Below are 22,185 nucleotides of genomic sequence, written 5' to 3' on the forward strand. Positions count from 1 at the left end.
CAGTGTGACTCTGGTCCAGGGACAGTCTTTTATTCCCTTACTTGAGATTATTTCTTATATTTAAGGGAAATCCTGAGTTGCTTTCAGAGCTCTCAAGCTGGACAGAAAATAATTATAACCAATTTGAAATTCCAGCCCTGATTTCAAGATCCCTCCAAGGTATTCATTATTTTATTTTCACCGTGAGCTTTAAACATTGGGTCCTTTACTTAAAAGGTGCCCTTGGGTTTGGTTTTTATCAACAGCCCAATAAGCAGTTCCAAATTCTGAAGTACAAAACCAACGTTATTTAGAACAGCTTGTTAGCAAAAGCCTCCTGCGATCAGGCTGAGAACCTGGTCGGAAAAGAAAACTCTATGCAAAAGCCTCATTCACTCAACTGAAACTTACATTGGACATCAACATGTATATCTAACATTGTGTAAGGGCTGCGAGGAAGTCCCTACTTTCAGGGACTTTCCCCTTTAGTTGAGAGGTAAGACGTTTGCACAAATCAGATGACTAACAGGGGCAATCTAAGGGCTAAAGGAGCAGCTCAGATCATGGTCTGAGCACTGTTCCCTCAAGCTGCAGTGGACAGGGCAGGTTCCTGGGGAGGAGGGAATTGTGCCCGGAAGGCTGGGACAGTCTGGTGGGAGGAGAGGTGGCATAGGGGGAGGGGAGGGACAATGGACACCACAGGACAGTAACAGTGAGACTGGGAATAAGTGATGGGTTTCAGGCTCCAAGCTGTGGGGCGAGTTATGGTAGAGACCAGAGCTCTGGCAGGCAGGGTGATTGTCTGGAGGTCAGAAGCTAACTTCTGAGTACAGGAGCCAGGTCCAAAGCCAGAGCAAGCAGAGCCCAGCATTGGAGGACAGTGTGCTGGGTCAAGGTGGGAAAAGAGACCTTGGGAGAGCCAGGTTGGGGTGCAGGAAGAACTGGCCCCTGACTCCCCACCCAGCCAGGAACGCCTGCCCTGACTGGCAGCCCTCAGCCCAAGGGCAGAGCTTTGTGAGCCCTTCTTGCTGGCCTTGAGCTCCATTGGGTGCCCAGGCTCTGTCCCCTCCCTGACCTCTGCTGACCCAGACCTTTGCCCAAACTCCTAGGTTCTTGCTCTCCAGTCTCCCACCCAGCACCCCTAGTCCCTGCTCTTGCTGGAGCCCTGGATGGAGACCTGATTGATTTAGTGCCTCCCTCTCCTCCGTCTTCTTTTTTTTTCTCTTCTCCGCCTTTGACTGACCTTGGACTCCTCCTCTTGCCTCCTGAGCTTCAGACACCTTGCCTTTTCTGTCCATTTTTGCTCTTCTTTCTGAGCCTGACCGCTGCCCCTCGGTCTGCAGCCCTACATCTACTTCATCCTCACTTCCTGACAAACTCAAACTGTGTCATTAAATTTTAACATGAAATCTGCTCTAAAGTGAATTTTAATAAGATGATGGTGTTTGGTCTAAATAAGAAAATGGGCTTATTGAGTGGTCCCTGCATGGCCAACCCATGACTCCTTTGACAGACAACCACGTGGATCTGGTTTTCCATGCCATCCTACACTTCTTTGGAGTGAAATCAGAGCTTAGTACTGTTATTTCAAATGTACAGGAAGGAAAGTATTTTTCTTTTTCTTTTTTCATTAACTCAGTTTCGAAAATAGAAGCTCCTGAGCCAGATAATGCCTTAGATTTTTTCCAGCTTAAACATTTGTTTTTATGGCCTTGCTTTTGCTAAATTGAATAACTTGAATAAATTTCACATAGCTTTTCAGAAACGAACAGGGTTTTGCGTAACTTTTTATCCTCAGTTCAAGTATGCCATGGCTTTAATGAGTTCGCTCACTCTACACTTTATGTCTGAGCGTCTGAGACAGTTTCTTTCTTTTTTTAAAATAAATTTATTTATTTTATTTATTTATTTTATTTTTGGCTGCGTTGGGTCTTTGTTGCTGTGCGGGCTTTCTCTAGTTGCAGTGATCGGGGGCTACTCTTCGTTGCGGTGCACGGGCTTCTCATTCCAGTGGCTTCTCTTGTTGTGGAGCATGGGCTCTAGGTGCGCGGGCTTCAGTAGTTGTGGCTTGCAGGCTCCAGAGCACAGGCTCAGTAGTTGTGGCGCAGGGGCTTAGTTGCTCCGTGGCATGTGAAATCTTCCCAGACCAGGGATCAAACCCGTGTCCCCTGCATTAGCAGGCGGATTCTTAACTGCACCACCAGGGAAGTCCTGAGACATTTTCAAGTAAGAAGCTGTGGAGATTGAAATAGTTACCCCTGCAGCAAAATCAGCCTCATGTTACAGGCCAGCCTGTGACTATGAGCCCCAAGACACTGGGGTCCCATCCATGCTAATCCCTGGTGAAGAGTGGACTCAGTAGATATGTTTCTCAGGGCCCAGCACACCTGTGTGAAGAATTGGCCACCTCTTACCCACACTGAGGTTTATGTAGCTGAGAAAATTCTGGAAGTCCTGTTCAAAAGTAGAGTTGGAATCATAGCCAAGGTAAACTCTACAAAAACAGATTGCCCATCTTGCTATACAAGTCTGGATATTTTCAATTACGAGAGAGGGAGAGAGAGGGAGAGGGAGAGGGAGAAGGAGAGAGAGAGAGAGAGAGAGAGACTCAAAATAAAATTTATTAAACAAAAGAATTAGTTGGTTGGCATAACCAAAAAAGTCCCGGGAGTATATGGCTTCAGGCATGGCTGAATCGGGGGCTCAGATAATATCTACAGGAAACTTTCTCTACCTTTCTTGTCTTTGCTTTCTTCTGTGTTGGCTTCATTCAGAAATAGACAAATATGACCACTAGCAGTTTCAAGTTTTTATTCTACCAGCTTAACATCAGAGGTAAGAGACTGACTCTTCACTTTTTTTTTTTTGGTTGAAAAGTATTACTTTTATTTTCATTTTAATATTTTAACATTTTCTTTTAATTGCAATTAGACAAAAATGAAATTTTCTTCATATTGTTTTAACAGCCGGATGTATCTTACTTTTAAAGTCTATGAAGTAGTTAGTGGACAATATTTTAATTATCTGGTATATTAAATTTCAAAGTTTTAACATTTAGCAAAATTTTGCTTCACAAAGTCACTTTTTAGAATGACAGGAAATATATACAACTTAGAATCCATATTCAGACAAATGCCCCTTTCCCTTCCTCAAAATAAAAACTTTAAAAAGTGCAGTATAAAAGTTTTAGATATGAAGGCACTGCATAACTCTGCATTATATGGTTAATGTCTTGCTTAGCAGCAAGAGTAATGAGAATATTCTACATTTAATTTACTGGAGCATAAGAAACTTTTTGAGGAAGGACCTAGCTCTCATCAAAGAAAAAGAACTTTTTGGCCCATTTAGTTAATGCATTCCTTTCCAAGACTGCTTTTAAAAAACTTACCTGGAAAAGCTATCTAAAATATGTCCACCACAAATATGCCTAATCTTATTGTGCATGAGTGTCAGGGGATACAGAGAAGAGTACTACATGTGAAAATATATATAGTTCCAAAATAGTAACTTATCTATTATGATAAAGCTAAATATATCTTTCCAAATCCACTGTTTTTATGTAAATGCTGCCAACAACAGATGACCTAGCAAAACAGTTTTAAAGAGTTAAGTTCATAGTATTATAAATCTAACGAATGGAACGAAGTCATTATACTCTCCTGTTCTTAAATTTAGGGAGTTTGTATCTGCTCTTGACCTGCTGAATTCACTGGGTAATAATGATGTATGATTCATGGAGTGTTCTGATGTCCTGAACTGTTATAAAAACAAAAATCATAGCCAGAGGACCTTATAAACAATTAACCACATTTGTTGTCTTAGAAACCAAACTGAATGCTGTCTAACATTGTATGAACTGAACAGTAGCCATAAGAGGCTTCAAGGTGGCCTGGAAAATCAGATCCTAGAGTTCTTGGTAGCATACAGTTGACTTCAAATCCCTTCTTTAAGGGCATGCCATAAAAAGAATGAAAACTTGCCCCTTAAATCAAACCAAATTATGTGTTATCACAGGAAGACACATTTTAGTTGAAGCTAACTTTGTTCTTTCAAAGATTAGTAAAATAGTGGTCCAAAGATTATTGTCCAAGAGGCTAAGACATCTTTACAACCTGGTCTAGAGATTCATTTTTCTTTATAAGTGCTTTAATTACATATAGAGGAAAAGAAAATAATATATATGTTTTAATCAGATTAGTTTCAGAACAAATAAAATAACACATTAGAGAAAAAAATTACTTAAAAATAGTTGTATTTATATTCCACAATTTGCTCAAATACTGGTTTTCTTATAAACTTTCTACAGGATGTTTTTTAAACAAATTCTTCACATTGTATCTTGACTATGGACTTACGGAATTTGAGGGAAATAGTTCTGTGTGTTTTTATAGCTTAATTTGTACTATAGGGATGGCAGGTGGTCACATGCAGTCCCTGTGGGATTCTAACATGACATTTAGTGAGTTTTCTGATGTGGACCATCCCTTTGATGCTGAAGGTAATGCATCTGTTGAAAGAAGTGATTGTAGATTTGGATTACTGCTCTCTGCATCTTCCAGTTTTTCTGTGTTATCTTCCCAATTAATGTGGAATCTTGTGACTCTGGGATTGGATGCCAAAATGTTCCTTTGAAGCTTAGAAAAGTCTGGTTTTACTGGCGGATTTTCCCTTAATTCTGTCTCAGTATATTCATTATTTACATAATAACCAACTCTAATAAATTCTTGACCTCGATAGGTGCATGTAATTAGCACAACTGTTACACCTACTGCATCTGCATCTGGAATGAGTCCCGGATTAGGTGCATCAGCCTGAAATACAAACATGTGCCTTCCTGCAGGAACAGGGCCCACTAAAACAGAGTCTAAAACTTGATCGTATTCTTCACTTTCTGTGGAGCCCACATAGATTATTTTCCATTCCAGGTCTTCAGACAGGTCCTCGGTGCACTCAAAGGTGATCTCGAACTGGAATGGGTTGTAGAAAGGAGAAGGGTTATCCAGCACCACTACATTGTTCACCCGAACCTTTGCCATATTTTGAAAAAAGCACAAACAATGGGAACGGGGGCTTGTTGCGGCACAATAAAGTCCAGCGCGTGGCCGCTCGGGAGAGTGCAGACGCCCGCCCCGGCGCCGGCCCCACGTCGTGCAGCGGTGACTTGAGAAACTTTTTTCCTCTTTTTATTTACACGGGAACACTCCACAGTGTTTTGCAGCTTTCCTATTTCCTGACTCTTCACTTTTTGTAAGAGCTTTCTTGAGATATAATTCCCATATTAAACAGCTCACTCTCTTAAAGTTCACCCACTTGATAAGTGAATGGTTTTTGGTATATTTATTCACAGAATTATGCAACCATCATCACAATCAATTGGGAGCATTTCATCATCCCAAAACAAAACTCTATATCCTTTAGCAGTCATTCCCCCTTTCCCAGAGCTCCCACCTCCAACCCTAGACAACCTGTTTCTACTGCTTTGCCTATTCTGAACTGTTCGCATAAATGAAATCAAACAATGTGTGGTCCTTTGTGACTGACCTCTTTCACTTAGCATAAGGCTTTCAAGTTTCATTCATATTGTAGTATATATCAGTATTATTATTCCTTTTTCTTTTTGCGGTACGCGGGCCTCTCACCGCTGTGGCCTCTCCCGTTGCGGAGCACAGGCTCCAGACGCGTAGGCTCAGCGGCCATGGCTCACAGGCCCAGCTGCTACGCGGCACGTGGGATCTTCCCAGACCGGGGCACGAACCCGTGTCCCCTGCATCGGCAGGCGGACTCTCAACCACTGCGCCACCAGGGAAGCTGTATATTCCTTTTTATTGTCTAACAATATTCTGCTGGATGGATATACAACATTTTATTTATCCATTCATTAGTTGATGAACATTTGAGTTGTTTCTAATTTGGGGCTATTGTAAACAATGAAGCTATGAACACTTGTGCACAAGTGTTTGTGTGGACATATGTTTTCATTTCTTTGGGGTATATACCAGTGGAATTAGGGGGTCATATGATAATTCTATGTTTAACCTTCTGAGGAACTGCTAGACTGTTTTCCTAAAAGGCTGCACAGCTTTACGTTCCCATCGGCATTGTTTGAGGGTTTGTTTCTCCACATCCTCACCAACACTTGTTAGCTGTCATTTTGATTACAGTCACACTAGTGAGTCTTAAGTGGTAGCTCATTGTGGTTTTGATTTGCATTTTCCTTGGAAAGGAAAAGGGGTAAGGAGACTTCTTGAGAGGCGAGCATCATCATTCCAGACATGAAGTTTGAACTTAGAATTAACTGAATATTTACACAAAAGAGGCATTCAAATCAGAAGAATTTGATTAAAAGAATTAATTACCTTTAATTGATAAATGTAAATGTTTTCTGCCCTCAGAGGGAAATGACTCTGAAGCAAGATATGGTCATATATATTTCTCATATATATCATACACACACACACACGCGCACACACACACAGATACATGCATACACACACACAAAGAAAATTACATTTTATGCCTGAGTTTGGGTGGGTAAATATTGATGCAGCTACATTTGACACAAATGATATACCAGACACTTGATTATTATAATATCATTCAAATATCTTATTTTATAAATTAAAAACAAAAACAAAAACAAGCTGAAACCCAAAGCTGGTAAGGGACAGAAAATTGGAGACAGGTCTGGATCTTCCAGTTTCCTGACCACTGCTCTTCCCACCACACTACATGCCCATCCTCTGAGTCCTTGGGGTGTTCTGTTCCTGGTTGATATGGTGAGTTGAGTTTGATTCATTTCTAATCATGAAGCACTGAAAGGTACAAAATTGCATAGAAGTAAAAGCCTAGGATGGTGACAGAAACAGAGTGATGATAAATGCTAACTCTTACAGGAGAAATGTTCCTCATTTTTCTGTATGGATAATCAACTCCCACAGGCCATCGCATGAATGTACTCTTTGTTTGGGTCTCCAGCCTCATGCATTATGGATGAAGATTGTCGATGTTCAGACTGCAGGGACATGGCTCCTCCAAAGCAAAATCAACACTCAACAACCACCTACAAACAGCTTGTAGCCCTATAGTCCAGGGCTTGAAAGACAGTAAAAATGAATCCGTGATAAGGGGCAGGCTTATCTTCAGGGCCTCATGTCCAAGGGTGAGGTTGAAGGAAGGAACCCCACCCTGGGTTATCACCTCACACTCTACAATCCCCTGGGTTTCTTAGCAAAAGAGAAAAGCAACTGCTAACGCAGCCATCACCCAGGAGACAAGGAGTCCCGCCCTGATTCTATGTGGAGTTTACCTGGTACATGTGTGCACTCATCTCATGAGAACTGGCCCCTCTTCCCTGCACACTTTCCTACCACATCCAGAGAAGGATGGCTTGCAGGATTAAATGCTTTCTTTTTACTTCACTAACATCTCATTTTTAGATAGATATTTTTTCAAATTTCTCCCTTTTTATAAATACTGCTGAGTGAACGAACGTCTTTGTAAATAAGGACATTACGTTACTCTGTCAAAAGATGCTTATATGTTTACCATTTTCAATATGTGGCCAAATTGCTTTCCAGAAAGGTCTTCTCTATCCTCATTCCAGCAATGTATCAAAAAAGCAGATATTCTGTATATTTGACCATCCAGTATAATATCATTTTTAAAATTCTTGCCATTTAGTAGGCTAAAAAATGCTTTCCTGCTATTGTTTTAATATATTTCCTCAGTTGCTAATGAATTGGGACACTTTTTTCATTTGTTTATTGGCCATTTGTGGTTCTTTTATGAATCGCCTATTCACGTTCTTTGCTCAGTTTTCACTTGGAATGCTCATCTATTCCGTATTGATTTGCAAGAGCCTCCATCCAATTTTAATGAAAAGTTTAAATTCCTGATGCAGCTGTCAGAACTGCTTATGGCTGCAGTTCTCTGCAGATCTAATTGTTTTAATAAGTCTCACTAATGACTCAGTGGTTAATGAAGGTGAAGATCTGATTGTGGGAGCTTAGAAAAGCGATGTAATTAGAAGTTTCCTCTCCCGATCAAAAGACCCAACTATATTTATCAGTTCAACTTCCTACTTTTTCTGTCTATTTTGAAAAATACATTTAAATATATCCCTCTGGTCTTGGCAGGGTGGTGGGGAGGGCATGAGGACAGTGTCTGGCTGTTATATAAGCCTCCAATTAATTTAAGGTCTTATTTCCTCTTTTAGTTTTCATATTTTGTCTTGAAAAGGGAAGCTTCAGATTCTCAGGTTCATATCTGCCTTGGCTGCCTCTGGAACAGGGAGTGAGGCTGTCACCTAGCAACCAGCGCTCTGCTTATAGAAACCTAAGCTGTGGCCTGGCCAAGAGGGGAAAATCACCAATTGGAATGAAAAGTTTTAGCTTTGAACTTGAGAGCAGCCAGAGGCACAGCACTGAGTGAGAAGGAAGAGCCAAGATCGTTTTTCCAGGGGAACCCTAGGCTCACTGAGTCCTGAGGCAGAGTTGGGGTGGGCGTGGCTTCAGAGACAACCTCTGGGAGCTTTGATCTCCACTCTGAGGGGTGACCAGAAGCTCCGTATTTTCAACTTGGGTGCCGCAACCCCTGAGTGATCTGAGACAGGTAGCTGAGGTTCTTGGAACCCTTGGTGCTCCCCAGTGGTCAATACTTGGGAGCCGCAGGGCTCAAAGCTTCACTCAAGAATGTGGGCATGCAATGAGGTATCACCTCACACCAGTCAGAATGGCCATGATCAAAAACTCTACAAACAATAAATGCTGGAGAGGGTGTGGAGAAAAGGGAACCCTCCTACACTGTTGGTGAGAATGTAAACTGATACAGCCACTATGGAGAACAGTATGGAGGCTCCTTAAAAAACTAGAAATAGAACTACCATACGACCCAGCAATCCCACTACTGGGCATATACCCTGAGAAAACCATAACTCAAAAAGAGTCATGTAACACATGTTCATTGCAGCATTATTTACACTAGCCAGGACATGGAAGCAACCTAAGTGTCCATTGACAGACGAATGGACAAAGAAGATGTGACACATATATACAGTGGAATATTACTCAGCCATAAAAAGAAATGAAATTGAGTTATTTGCAGTGAGGTGGATGGACCTAGAATCTGTCATACAGAGTGAAGTAAGTCAGAAAGAGAAAAACAAATACTGTATGCTAACACATATATATGGAATCTTAAAAAAAAAATAGTTCTGAAGAACCTAGGGGCAGGACAGGAATAAAGACGCAAATGTAGAGAGTGGACTTGGGGACATGGGGAGGGGGAAGGGTAAGCTGGGAGAAAGTGAGAGAGTGGTATGGACATATATACACTACCAAATGTAAAATAGATAGCTGGTAAGAAGCAGCCGCATAGCACAGGGAGATCAGCTCGGTGCTTTGTGACCACCTAGAGGGGTGGGATAGGGAGTGTGGGAGGGAGACGCAAGAGGGAGGGGATATGGGGATATATGTATACGTTTAGCTGATTCACTTTGTTATACAGCAGCAACTAACACAACAATGTAAAGCAATTATACTCCAATAAAGATGTTTAAAAAAAATAAAAGGTGTGAAAAAAAAGGAATGTGGTTTTTTAAGGAACCTCCATACTGTTCTCTACAGTGGCTGTATCAATGTACATTCCCACCAACAGTGCAAGAGGGTTCCCTTTTCTCCACATCCTCTCCAGCATTTATTGTTTCTAGATTTTTTTTTTTTTTTTTGCAGTAGGCGGGTCTCTCACTGTTGTGGCCTCTCCCGTTGCGGAGCACAGGCTCCGGACGCGCAGGCTCAGTGGTCATAGCTCACGGGCCCAGCCGCTCCGTGGCATGTGGGATCTTCCTGGACCGGGGCTCGAACCCATGTCCCCTGCATCAGCAGGCGGACTCTCAACCACTGCGCCACCAGGGAAGCCCTGTTTCTAGATTTTTTGATGATGGCCATTCTGACTGGTGTGAGATGATATTGCATTGTAGTTTTGATTTGCATTTCTTTAATGATTAATGATGTTGAGCATTCTTTCATGTTTTTGTTGGCAATCTGTATATGTTCTTTGGAGAAATGTCTATTTAGGTCTTCTGCCCATTTTTGGATTGGGTTGTTTGTTTTTTTGATATTGAGCTGAATGAGCTGCTTGTAAATTTTGGAGATTAATCCTTTGTCAGTTGCTTCATTTGCAAATATTTCTCCCATTCTGCGGGTGGTTTTGTTTATGGTTTCCTTTGCTGTGCAGAAGCTTTGAAGTTTCATTAGGTCTCATTTGTTTTTTTGTTTGTTTTTATTTCCATTTCTCTAGGAGGTGGGTCAGAAAGGATCTTGCTGTGATTTATGTCATAGAGTGTTCTGCCTATGTTTTTCTTTAAGAGTTTGGTAGTTTCTGGCCTTACACTTAGGTCTTTAATCCATTTTGAGCTTATTTTTGTGTATGGTGTTAAGGAGTGTTCTAATCGCATACTTTTACATGTAGCTGTCCAGTTTTCCCAGCACCACTTATTGAAGAGGCTGTCTTTTCTCCACTGTATATTCTTGCCTCCTTTATCAAAGATAAGATGACCATCTGTCATACAGAGTAAAGTAAGTCAGAAAGAGAAAAACAAATACCGTATGCTAACACATATATATGGAATCTAAGAAAAAAAAAAAAAGGTCGTGAAGAACCTAGGGGTAAGATGGGAATAAAGACACAGACCTACTAGAGCATGGACTTGAGCATATGGGGAGGGGGAAAGGTAAGCTGTGACAAAGTGAGAGAGTGGCATGGACATATGTACACTACCAAAAGTAAAATAGATAGCTAGTGGGAAGCAGCCGCATAACACAGGGAGATCAGCTCTGTGCTTTGTGACCACCTAGAGGGGTGGGATAGGGAGGGTGGGAGGGAGGGAGACACAAGAGGGAAGAGATATGGGAACATATGTATATGTATAACTGATTCAGTTTGTTATAAAGCAGAAACTAACACACCATTGTAAAGCAATTATACTCCAATAAAGATGAAATATTAAAATATTAAAAAGAAAATACTTTAAAAAAAAAAAGAATGTGGACATGAAGGCTGCTTCCTGGGGGTCCAGCCTTATCATCTGGGTCTGAGCAGTAATGTGTAAAACCACCTGAGGGTCTCCCATACCATGAGGTTTGGGGGGGGGATTTTAGCACCTCCAGGGCATTCCCCAGGAAGTGGAGTTCTGAGGAGAGTAGGGGGCTCTGGCTGGTGTTGTAATCCTACTGACAAACTGCCCCTATTTGGTAGTTATAGTATCTTTCCTTGAAAAACCACCCTCCCCTCCCCCACAGACATACCCACACCCCTCATGGATTCCCACCTTCTTATTTTTCCTTCTCTTTCTCCGTGGGACTTGCTCTGGCCAACGGAATATTACTGAGATTGACAGGAGCAGAGGTCTCAAATGTCCTTCTGAGGTTTGGCTTACTCTTCTGTTCTCTGTTATGAAAAGACAAGCCCCAGGTAGCCCCAGGTCCAAGGAGAATGAGGTGACATGTATTGCACAACCTGAACTTAACTGTAGCCTGAAACAGAGCCATCCCAGCCAACCCCCATGCCCAGGACAACAAAAATGAAAGGTTGTGAGTCACTGAGATTCGAGGACTGTTTGTTGAGCAGCTTTATTGCAGCAAGACCTGACTAATACACTGCTCTTTACTCCTACCACAATTTTCTTCTAGATGTTCTGGTTCCTGCATTTTCTGAGGCCTGGTTGGTCAGCTTTCCTTTCAGTTCTGCAAGCTTCATCATATCCTCCTGATAAATTCTTCTCTTTGTTAAAGTTAGTTGGAATTGATTTCTGTGGCTTGCCACACAGTCTGGATTGTAGAACTCATGGGCCAAGTCTCCTCTGCAGAGTTGCCCACTCCTCGGGCTGAATTCAGAAGCTCTATCATATGATCTGAATGCTCCATTCCAGCCTTTCCCCACCATCCTTTTCTTTTTCAATGGCCTCTGCTGCTTCCAACTGAAACAGTATGTGCCCTGGACAATGTCAGGGGGCTTTGTATACAGTTGCCTTGCCTGGATCATCCTCTTCCATCTCCAGGGGCTGAAGTCCTGTGCACCTTTCAGGACTTCACCCAAACACCATGTCTAGGTTCTCCGGGCTTCCCCTCTCCCCTCTGCAATACTGGAAGCAGTTGCCCCTAGTCCGGAGGCAGCTTACCTTCCTTTACGAGCTGTATGGTTTATTCCCTTACCAGGGTGGACTCATTGAGACCAACACTCAGGGGGAGCAGAGGGAGCCTAAGACCTTTCCCATCACATTCATCCCTGTTAGTCACTTTCCAGCAGCATTTGGGGTGCCACTGATGCTTGGGGTTAAGGGTCTTGTAGTATCTATTTTTATATCCATGGTGTCAAGCTCAGAGCCAAGAACAAAGGTATACTCTAAAGAGCTGTTGGTTATTTGAATGCAGGCATGAACAAATATCCATCTTTTCTAGAATCTCAGGTCAGAAAAAGCACATAATAAAAATAAATTTTGGGGCTTCCCTGGTGGCGCAGTGGTTGAGAGTCCGCCTGCCGATGCAGGGGACACGGGTTCGTGCCCCGGTCTGGGAGGATCCCACATGCCGCGGAGCGGTTGGGCCCGTGAGCCATGGCCGTTGGGCCTGCGCGTCCGGAGCCTGTGCTCCGCAACGGGAGAGGCCACAACAGTGAGAGGCCCGCATACAGCAAAAAAAAAAAAAATAAATAAATTTTGGGCCAGTGATGTGCTTCCTTCTATCCTGAGATGGGACATGGCTATCATCTTATTTACCCTGTCCAAGGATGAAGTTGGGTCTGGGGCCAGCCATGAGCCAAACCTTATGGGGAAACATCCGAATGAAGCACCCAACACAAAATTCACTCAAACCTTCCTGCTGCAGTTGAGGGGACCATGGTGGCCTGTGCTCATAGCTTCAGCACATGGAACCCATGAAACCAAGGTCCAGAGTGGGGAAGCAAGAAAGCAAAATTCACACAGAAAATAAAGGGAAGCGTGGGAAGTAGAAGCGCAGACTCCAGATTGTTTGTCCTCTATTTCTTATAAAGAGTGACAGACAAGGGAGGGTCCAAGCTGGGTTTTTCCACTGGGTCTTCCTACACAGCCTGTTGCTGGGGAGGGCATCAGCATCCCTGTGCCAACCTCCACAGGCACAAAGGCTGCTATTCTGTGCCCAGGAGGATTCTCAAAATAATAGTGCTGCCTGCCTTTGTGGGCTGGAGCCAGCTGTCTTGGTACACTCGGTTCCTGAATTACAATTTCCTGCTCTTTACTTGTGGTGCTAATTGGTGTCACAGTAACTGGTCAACCGTGACCACTTGTTTCCTGGTAGCTGAGGCTTGAACAGGCAGGAGAGACATCCAAGATGGAAGGAACCAGATGAGTGTCTTGTGATGGGACAGGCAGGACTTTTGGAGCCAGAAAGACAGTTCAAATCCTGGCTCTGCCACTTGCTGGCCCTGTGGCCTCATTTTCTCACTTGAAAAGTGGGAGTATTAACAACATCCACCCTGGGGAGATGACGTGAGGTGAATAAAGGTGGTCAGTGAGTATTATCTTACTCTGTAGAATAAGAAAGAATAAGAACAGTCTCAGGCTGGGCTCCCCCAGAATCAGACCCTGAGCCAAGGAGTTTATTTGGGAGGTGATCTTAGGAAACACCAGGATGAGAGTGGGGAAGTGAGTTAGGAAAGGGAATGTTTTAATGTGCAACCTACCCCTGTGAGCAATTGGAGTTCAACCCCTTTGGGACCTCTGGAAGGCAGGTGGAACACACCTCAGATTGTCCCTCCAGGAAAGGGTGAGGAAGTTGGAATATTTATCCACCCCAGTGACCATCCACCATTGGTTGAGGGCTGCCGGGGGACTGGGTTTAATTTCCCAGCACAGCTTGCTCCTTGTGCCAGCTCAGTGGGTGTAAGTAGCCAGAGAAAGCCTTCTTTGGGCAGCAGGTTGCAGCTGCTGGGGACATCATGGGGTCCACGTGGATGGGAATGGTCAGGGCAAGCCACCCACAGTATCTGCTACAAGGCAACACAGCTCATCAGGAGGAGTCAGATCTGTCCTCTCAGGTCTGAGCTTGGGCTAGAATTAGGATGTGCAACCGAAAAGTCAGGAGCTGGTGCAGATGTCCCTGGGAGGTGGGGAGTGAGCCAGGAATGAGGCGAGGGGTCCTGGACATTTGTCGTCAACTGTCCTGGAGCCCCAAGTCTTGTGTTCCTGGGCACTAGCCGCAGTGTGAGGCAGGTTAGCTTTCTCTCTGCCGGGATGACCTGGGACTATGTTGAGAGATTTTCTCAGTCTTTTCAAAACATAAGGGTCCCTGTTTCCCAAACATACCCTCATTCAGCACTCAGTACCAGCTCTTTAGATTCACCCCAAGCACGAGAGCGGGAGAGAGTGTGCATGTGTGTGTTTTGTGTGTGTGTGTGCAGGTCCTGGGAGGACCGCCTAGAGGACGACCACTTCTTGCGTCGAATACAGTGATTGCAGACTGGGCTGAGATGAATAGCACAATAAGAGATGGGCAACATGGAAGGGGCAGAGAAGAGAATTAAGGAGCCCTGTGCAGGAGAAACGGGCTGAATTCTGTGTGAATCCTCTCAAGGTGCAGCCTCCCTCAAAGGCCAGTGGATAACGGTATCTGGAGATGCCTTATGCTGTCTAAGTCAAGTGTCAGAAATTCCCACCCGGTTTGGATTTGAACAGATTACTTGGGTTCCCTGAATGCTTTGCAGACAGAATTACAGAGACTTTGTGATTTCCAAATGTGAGTATAATGAAATGAGAAAGTAACATCAAAACGCCTCGCCATTCTCATGGAAAAATCACCCAGGAAAAGAGCTTTTAGGGGACTTCCCTCCGGTGGTTAAGACTCTGCACTTCCACTGCAGGGGGCACAGGTTTGATCCCTCTTTGGGGAAAGAAGATCCCGCATGCCGCGTGCTGAGGCCAAAAAACAAAAAAAGGAGCTTTTAGAACACAAGTTTCATTAGAGTTTTCCTCAGAGTTTATAAATACAGGTACTGATAATCATTATTATCAATGATAACAATCACTATTGCTATTTTAGCAAGCACCATTTCTCGAGAATCTCCCATGTGCCAGTTATCTTGATTTTTGTATCTTATTACATTGAAGCCTCACGAGAATCCATATATGAGGAAACAAAGGCACTGAGAGGTTAATTGATTTGCTCAAGGCTGCACAGTGGTTAAGTGGTAGTGCTGGGATTCAGCACCAGATTTCTCAAGTTCCAAAACTTGCTCTTTAAATTCTTCACTCCATGTACAAGGTGATATATTTGAAACTGATTTCCTTTTAGTGGTAAAATGGTATTCTTGTATAAGTATTGAGGTCATTTCTTGACCGATTTATCTACTCTTTATCATAATCAGAATTTGCAGAATTCCCACAGCCACATGGAATCCATGGTTTTGATTCGACTTCCAGACTTGGTGATGATTCCATGCCAACCAACTGACAAGGCTGCAAATTTATAGACCAGATCCAGCATGCAGATTTTCTTACATTGGCCTACATGGTATTTAAAAGTAATTTGAAGTTACACTTACAGCTTGGGAGATTTGACATCAAAATCAAGATTTCCAGCTCTTTGTGAATAATCAGAGGATCTACAACACTGATGGTGGCTCCCTCTTCTGTTCACCGCGGTCCCCACCTATCTCTAATGCCTCCCTGTCATTGGTGCCAAGTGACAGGAGCCAGGTAGCATCACACTTTGCACTGTGTTTTTTCTTAGAGTACATTCGATTTTCCTAATTCCTTTACCCCCTCAATTGTTTTCTCACCTTCCTGGCCTCTGTAAGCATTTGAGGTTTTGACACTTAAAAATCAACTTCTTTAGATGAATTCAATGGGATGGTTATTTGATACTCTCTATTATCCATTTAAAAATTAATAAACAAATTCCTCTTTAACTGTTTAAAAAAGAAAATCAACTTCCCCAGTTCGGTTCTTTAGAGACACCAGGAAACCATCCTAGGTTTACTGTCCTCTCTCCTGTGCTCTTATCCTGCTGAATGGCACAAAGACACCAACTCACCCGTGAATGAGCCTTTTTAAAATTGTGGATCTCACAGTAGTTACTGTGACCTCAGGCAACTTCCTTAACTTCCCCAGCCTCTGCTTCCTCATCTGGAAAAGGACTCCAGGTCACTTAACGTGGGCAGTTAGGCAAAAGGCAAGTCAAATGCTCAGTTTGCCCAAAACACTGAGTCAGTCTGCCAAATGAGCAAGTCACCAAATCATTTGATTCTTTGAAGTATCCTGTTTCTGTTGATCAGCTCTTGTCTTGTCCCCATATCAGGATTTTACGGGATATTTAGCTCTTGTCTTCCCCAGCTCTCCACTGCTGCAACTGGAGACTGAAGCACCAAGTGGGGGAGAAGATTACAGGGGAGAAAGGGGATTAAAGAGAGGCAGGCTGGCGGGGGGGGACTGGGGGCGATGCATAGAGAGAATACATTCATGAGACTGTGTTCTTTATTATGAAGACTCTCATAAATACATTATCTATATGAATAAGAAAGCATGAATGAAGAATATGCTAAGAATTCTCCTTATTAAAGAATATATTACTCTCCTTTCCCTCCCCCTCCCCCTCTCCACCCTTAGGCTCCAACAGCAGCAGCAGGAAATGGGAACAAGGACACTCTGAATGTTCCTTTTAAATGCTGCTATAAAGACATAATGAAAACTTCAATTAAAATGAAATGATTAAACAAAAGAAGTGAATTTGTCAAAGTTGCCATTCAGCCTAGTGGGAAATATACTGGTACTTTCCTCATTGGAACACTGGGAAGATTAAACGAGATGATGATTCTGCGGTCCACAGCATAGCACTCCATACACAGGGACTATTGTCACACTGCTCAGAATGGTGCCACCGCCCAGCCTGCCACCCAAATCTACGACCTGAGTCAGCCTTAACTCCTCCCTCCTGCCCACCTTCAAGTCCAGTCCAAACCAAGATTCTATCTGCATGGTGACTAAAAGAGACCCCCGAGGGACTTCCCTGGTGGTCCAGTGGTTAAGACTCCAGGCTTCCACTGCAGGGGGTTCAGGTTCCATCCCTGGTCAGGGAACTAAGATCCCATGTGCCACATGGTGCGGCAAAAAAAAAAAAAAAGAGTGAGAAAGAGACCCCAGGGAGCATGGGAAGGAAGGAATTAAGGATGTCTTGAGACTTACACCAGAAAATCAGCTCGTGATCAAGTGAACAGAAATGCAGAGGCCCCAGGCCCACAATGGAATCACCCCTTCGCAGGGAGAATGGATCCCTTGGTGAAGGCTGATGAAACAGGGAAGCCTGAAGGAGAGGCAGAAGTTGCACATTGGTGGGGTCTGCCCACCCACTGCCCAAGAGAGAGGCTGGAGCCATTAAAATTTCGCTTTCTGAGTTCTTGTTCACCAAGGCACCATCGGATAACCTGGCTTCCTGAGGAGCAATACCTCCAAGGAGAGAATGTTCTCACCCCTCTGCTGTCAACCTCCAGGCTGCTTGAAATTAGTAATTTTCTTTCTGGTTTGTTCTCAGGTCCTGCATGGGTTATGTTTATTCAAGCATCAATAACTTCTGGAACTGAAAAGATTCAATCTCTGAGCTTGCATGGCTGAAGGTCAGAACCAGATGAGTGACTCATTCTCCACGGTCAGTGTTCCCTGGTGGGGTCCTCTCTGTATGGCCAGTACCAGGACCCCCAATGTGATTGAGGGCTCTTTCCCCTAGCAGCCTCAAGCACCTCAACAAGACATCAGGTCTGGGACAGAAAGTAGGACCCAGTTCTGCTGCAAAACAGAATCAGGTTTGAAGTTCCCTGTGAGACACCAGCAAATGTTCTTGATCAGGACTTATGGCCTTTCCTAATAGTGTTGGAGAGGAAGGAGGAAAGTTCTTCCCCAGATTAGCCTTAAAATCTAATCGAGGAAAATTTTGTTGCCTAGATGATGGCATATTAAAGTGTTTAGCAAAAGCAAGAATTTATAAAAAATTGTCTCTGATCTATAAGAACTAGGGAACTTAATAAATCTTCCAGGATTTTTAGCCACGCTTACGATATATCATACTGAGAAATTGCATTAGTATGTAGATGAGATGGGCAGAGGGCTGCGGGCTCCTGAAGCAATAGGACAACACTCCAGAGCATTCTTGTGGTAATGAGTGTGTCTCTCCCGAGTAGGGTACCCAAGAGAAGGAAAGGGGCAAGGGAGACAGGTACGTGTTGCGTGTCCTGATGACCTACTTTGTGCAGACACAGGGCTGGTAACCTTTACTATATAATAGCATCTTTTTGAACCCTCACTGTGTAAATCATTTGCTGTTTGTTTTTTTAAAATCTCCATCATATTAAATCTCCATCATTTAAATCTCCATCATATTCTTAAGGTGGCAAATGAGACAAAAAGCAGTACTTACTGTGTAAACACTGCTGGATCCCGCAGAGTAAAAAGGAACAGCCAACTCAAGGCTGGAGAAGGGCAGGAGCCAGGGACAGGTCTGTGGACTCAGCAGTAGGTTTGCTGATGATCTCTTTGGTGAACTGACTTGTCCGTGACTCAGCAACCCAAGGTCCAGCCCCTCAGTTCAAGGGCAGAGAACGTGATGGCCATAGCCAAAATTGGGTTCTCCCGTATATCAGCCAGAGATGGCCAAGAGGATGGAGACATGCAGTGTAGACAAAACCTGAGAGGGCTCATCCATGCTGGATTTGTGAGCTGTTGTTCTCAGAGATGCCGTAGTGGCAAGGTCCCCAGGTTTCCCAACACCAGCTCCTGGTGTGATGCTCTCAAAGCACCATGAGTGCATTACAATGAGCGTTCGTCCCTTTCACCACAAAACCTATTTTGCTCTTTATATTAAGAGCTTATATAGCGATGTAAAAATCAGTAATTAAAAGAAACAAACCGCACTAACTTAAAGTTTTTCGCTGCAATAAGTACTTAACAAATTAACCTAATTAAATCAGACCTCTCTGAGGATTTGTACAATCCTTATTGTCTCTTTTCAAGTAAATGAATCTTTCCCACCGAGGAAAAGATGGTGTTGTGAGCAATACTCCTGCTTCTTTGTTTTCCCTGGGGTTGGAGGAGCTGGGGGCCTGGGAGGTACCTGCACCAACAGGGTTCCAGATGCAGTTTTGGTTTCCCCACTGAGCTACATTTACAGAAATTTAGAAAGCAGAAGGGAGGTAATAGACATTCTCCATCTCACAGAAACTGGTGCACACTGAGAATCCACAGGCCAGAGTTCTTTGCAGCAGTTATGACTCAGTAGATAAAGGGCACAGCCTAGGAATCAGCATTTTAACAGCCACTCCAGGTGATTTTTATCATGACACAAGTGTGGAAACATTGCAAGTCACCACGCTGCCTTCTCTATTGATTTTATGTAGCTGAGAAAGTTACTTCATCTCCTGAGGCCTCAATTTCCAGCCTTTGACTTGGACACTATGATAGTGACCCATTATTATGTGCCAGTTGCCTAAAACTTCTTCAATGCAAAGTCTTTAATTAAAAAGCTGGAGACCCGATTTTCCAGCTAATGAATGGGATGGAAAATTAACACCAGTACTGTACCAGAGTTTGGAGGGGCTGTGTGGGGAAGCTCTAGGTTTTGGGGAGATACCCATTCCATCTCCATCACTTACCAGGCTGGAGTAAAGCCAAGTTATTTAGCTCCTCCAACCTCAATTTCTCCACCTGTGATATAGTTATGATTCATACCTTCATACCTACCCTGTACGATTTTGCAAGTTCTGAAAATGCTGCATGTAAGGGCCTATGTATACTATTTGTAAAACTGGCGTTAATATGGTAGCTGCTGGTGATAGAAGTAATAGGAACAGGAGTCACTGTTAGTGATATTTCTAAACCTAGCTCTGATCATTCTGTAAAGCAGACAGGGAGATCTGGCCCTGGGATGAGTGCTCATTGTAACGCCCATTATCAGTGGCTTTGAGAGCATCACGCCAGGAGCTGGTGTTGGGAAACCCTAGAGAGGCCGGTCCAATCAATACACTAACATTTGCTTTGTCATCAAGCCTCATGCCCATGTTGACACAAGTGGCCATTAGAGGACAACGACGAGCCGTGGCAGAAGTAATGGGCTGGAAGGAGGCGGCAGCACTCTGGATGTGGCACTTGAGGAGACAGTGTTTTAATCAATTGTAGGTGGTCATTAATGTCTGGGATAAGGTTGGCTTGAGGTCAGGTGTGTTATCGCACTCAGACCCAACCTCGGAAACAACGTGGGTTCCCAGCTCAAGAAGAAAGGGGGCTCTCAAGGTCTCAACATCTTCTCAATGACCTCAACAGCAAGGGAGGCCGCCAGCAGGAATTTTACTGTACGATTCATGCTGTGTGGGCAGGAACTTTCAAGTACCCATTTCTCTAGAGGTAGGGGAAGCCACCCAAAACCAACTGATTAAGCTAATCAGTCAGTACTGAGAATGATGAAAAGTTCTGCCCCTGAAATTCTAACTTGCAGCTCTCTCTTCTCCTTTCTGAAAATGACCAGGAGGCAAACAAAAGGAAGGGCTGACTTGCTCTCAGTGTTGCCTGCCTTTCAGGTGGCCATGATTCACTCATATTGTTTACTTTCTGTCTAGATTGAATGGAGAAAGAAGAGGGGCTTATATACATTATAATTTGTCCACTAAGTGGATACGGTGCAGTTTTAAAAATGGTTCTGGGATCCCTCTCATAGGCATGGAAATATTAAACCACAAAATATTAAGTGAAAAAAGCAAGATACAGAACTGTATACACAGTAGTAGTTCATGTTTGTAAGGAAAAAATGTGCCCACACCCGCAATGAAGTCGGGAAGAGCACACATGAAGAGATTGACACTAATCATCCCCGCGGCAGGGTGCCCTCAACAGTGTCTATGTAATAATAATGAAAACTTCTGTTTCCAGTGGGGGGATGATGAGCATTTTAAATTTCCTTCCTTATGACTCTCTGTACTCTCCAAGTTTTCCTTATGAAATGTATGTCGTTTAGTTTTAAAAGTGCAGAAAATGAAAAGGGGGCAGCCACAAACAGGCACTACAGCATTCTTTGTAATAGTTTAAAAAATGGCAGTATCTAAAAATCTGACAGTAGGGGGAAAAGTTAAGTAAAATCTGGTGTATTCATCCAATGACATGTTAACTGGCCTTAAGATTTCATTCTGAAGTCTAGCACCTTGGTGAAGATGTTGCTGCAGACAGGCTCTCTCGGGGCCACTTCCATTCTTTCCCTCCTGTACAAGGGTGCCCCATCATAGCTTGGGTTCCTGCAGATGAACTGGCTTCTGAGGAACAGGTCCTCTGCTGCTATCACTGCTCCCATGTCTCAGGCATGTGCACCCTGGAAGCCCAGACTGCCACCTGCTGCTCCACTCCGTGCAAGGATTCTGTGAGCCACGAAGCTTTGGAAATAAACCCCTTTCTTCTTAAAATGGAAATACATGTAGGGAAAGGTTCATTACCATGTTCTTCCTTTCTAAAAAGTGAGGTACAAAACTCTCTCTAGAGCATTATCACAGCCTTGTTGGAAAAGAAGAAAAACCCCAATCAGAAAAAAGACTGAAAGGGAATGCAACCAAAGCATGACAGTGACTGATTGTCTTTGGCTTCTAAGATCACGGGAGGACTCTTCTTGTTTATGTTTCTGTCTTTTGCACAATTTCTCTAATACGAGTACGTGTTGACAAGTTTTTAAAAGTTAACATTTTATAAGAAAGATCAACTGTCACTGGAGTCTCTCCACAAAAGTGCAGAGAGGATTTTTGTGGTCTCCTCATGGCCACCTGTGTGTCCCAGTGTGGACTCCGTAGCTGGAGCTGGGGGTCCTGCTGGCACTGGCGTCTCTTCCTCTCTTCTTTGACTCCCCTTCCCATCCTCTGTATCTTTTCTTCCTTTCTCTATTAATATTGACATTCATGGGCACATCTTATTTTCCAGATGTTTTCCTTCCTTCGAATCCTCCACCTGAGATTAAATACTAAGGAAGCATGATAACGGTAAATAATGATTTTCATCGTAACAATCATAATAGGACAGGTGGAGCCCTTTGAACCACGTTGAATAACTAGTGGTTTATTCTGCATCCTGCATCCCTGGATGAAGCAAATTTTGCCCTTTTCCACCTGGAGCCATCAAGCAGTGAGATAATCAACAGGATGAGTGAAGGCAGTGAACAG

The 22,185-nt window shown here is 43.5% G+C and overlaps 1 protein-coding gene across 1 annotated transcript; it reads right to left on the minus strand.

The window, feature by feature from the left end:
* Positions 1–4,156: 4,156 nt before the first annotated feature.
* LOC308623315 (histone chaperone ASF1-like) lies at positions 4,157–5,197 on the minus strand. Its single transcript, XM_081245531.1, has one exon. It carries the CDS (start codon positions 5,013–5,015, stop codon positions 4,401–4,403), a length of 615 nt encoding a protein of 204 aa, XP_081101657.1. The 5' UTR covers positions 5,016–5,197; the 3' UTR covers positions 4,157–4,400.
* Between the last annotated feature and the right edge of the window lie 16,988 nt (positions 5,198–22,185).

This window comes from Mesoplodon bidens, assembly GCF_964165515.1.
Source record: "Mesoplodon bidens genome assembly, chromosome: 10".
NCBI classification, from domain to species: Eukaryota; Metazoa; Chordata; class Mammalia; order Artiodactyla; family Ziphiidae; genus Mesoplodon; species Mesoplodon bidens.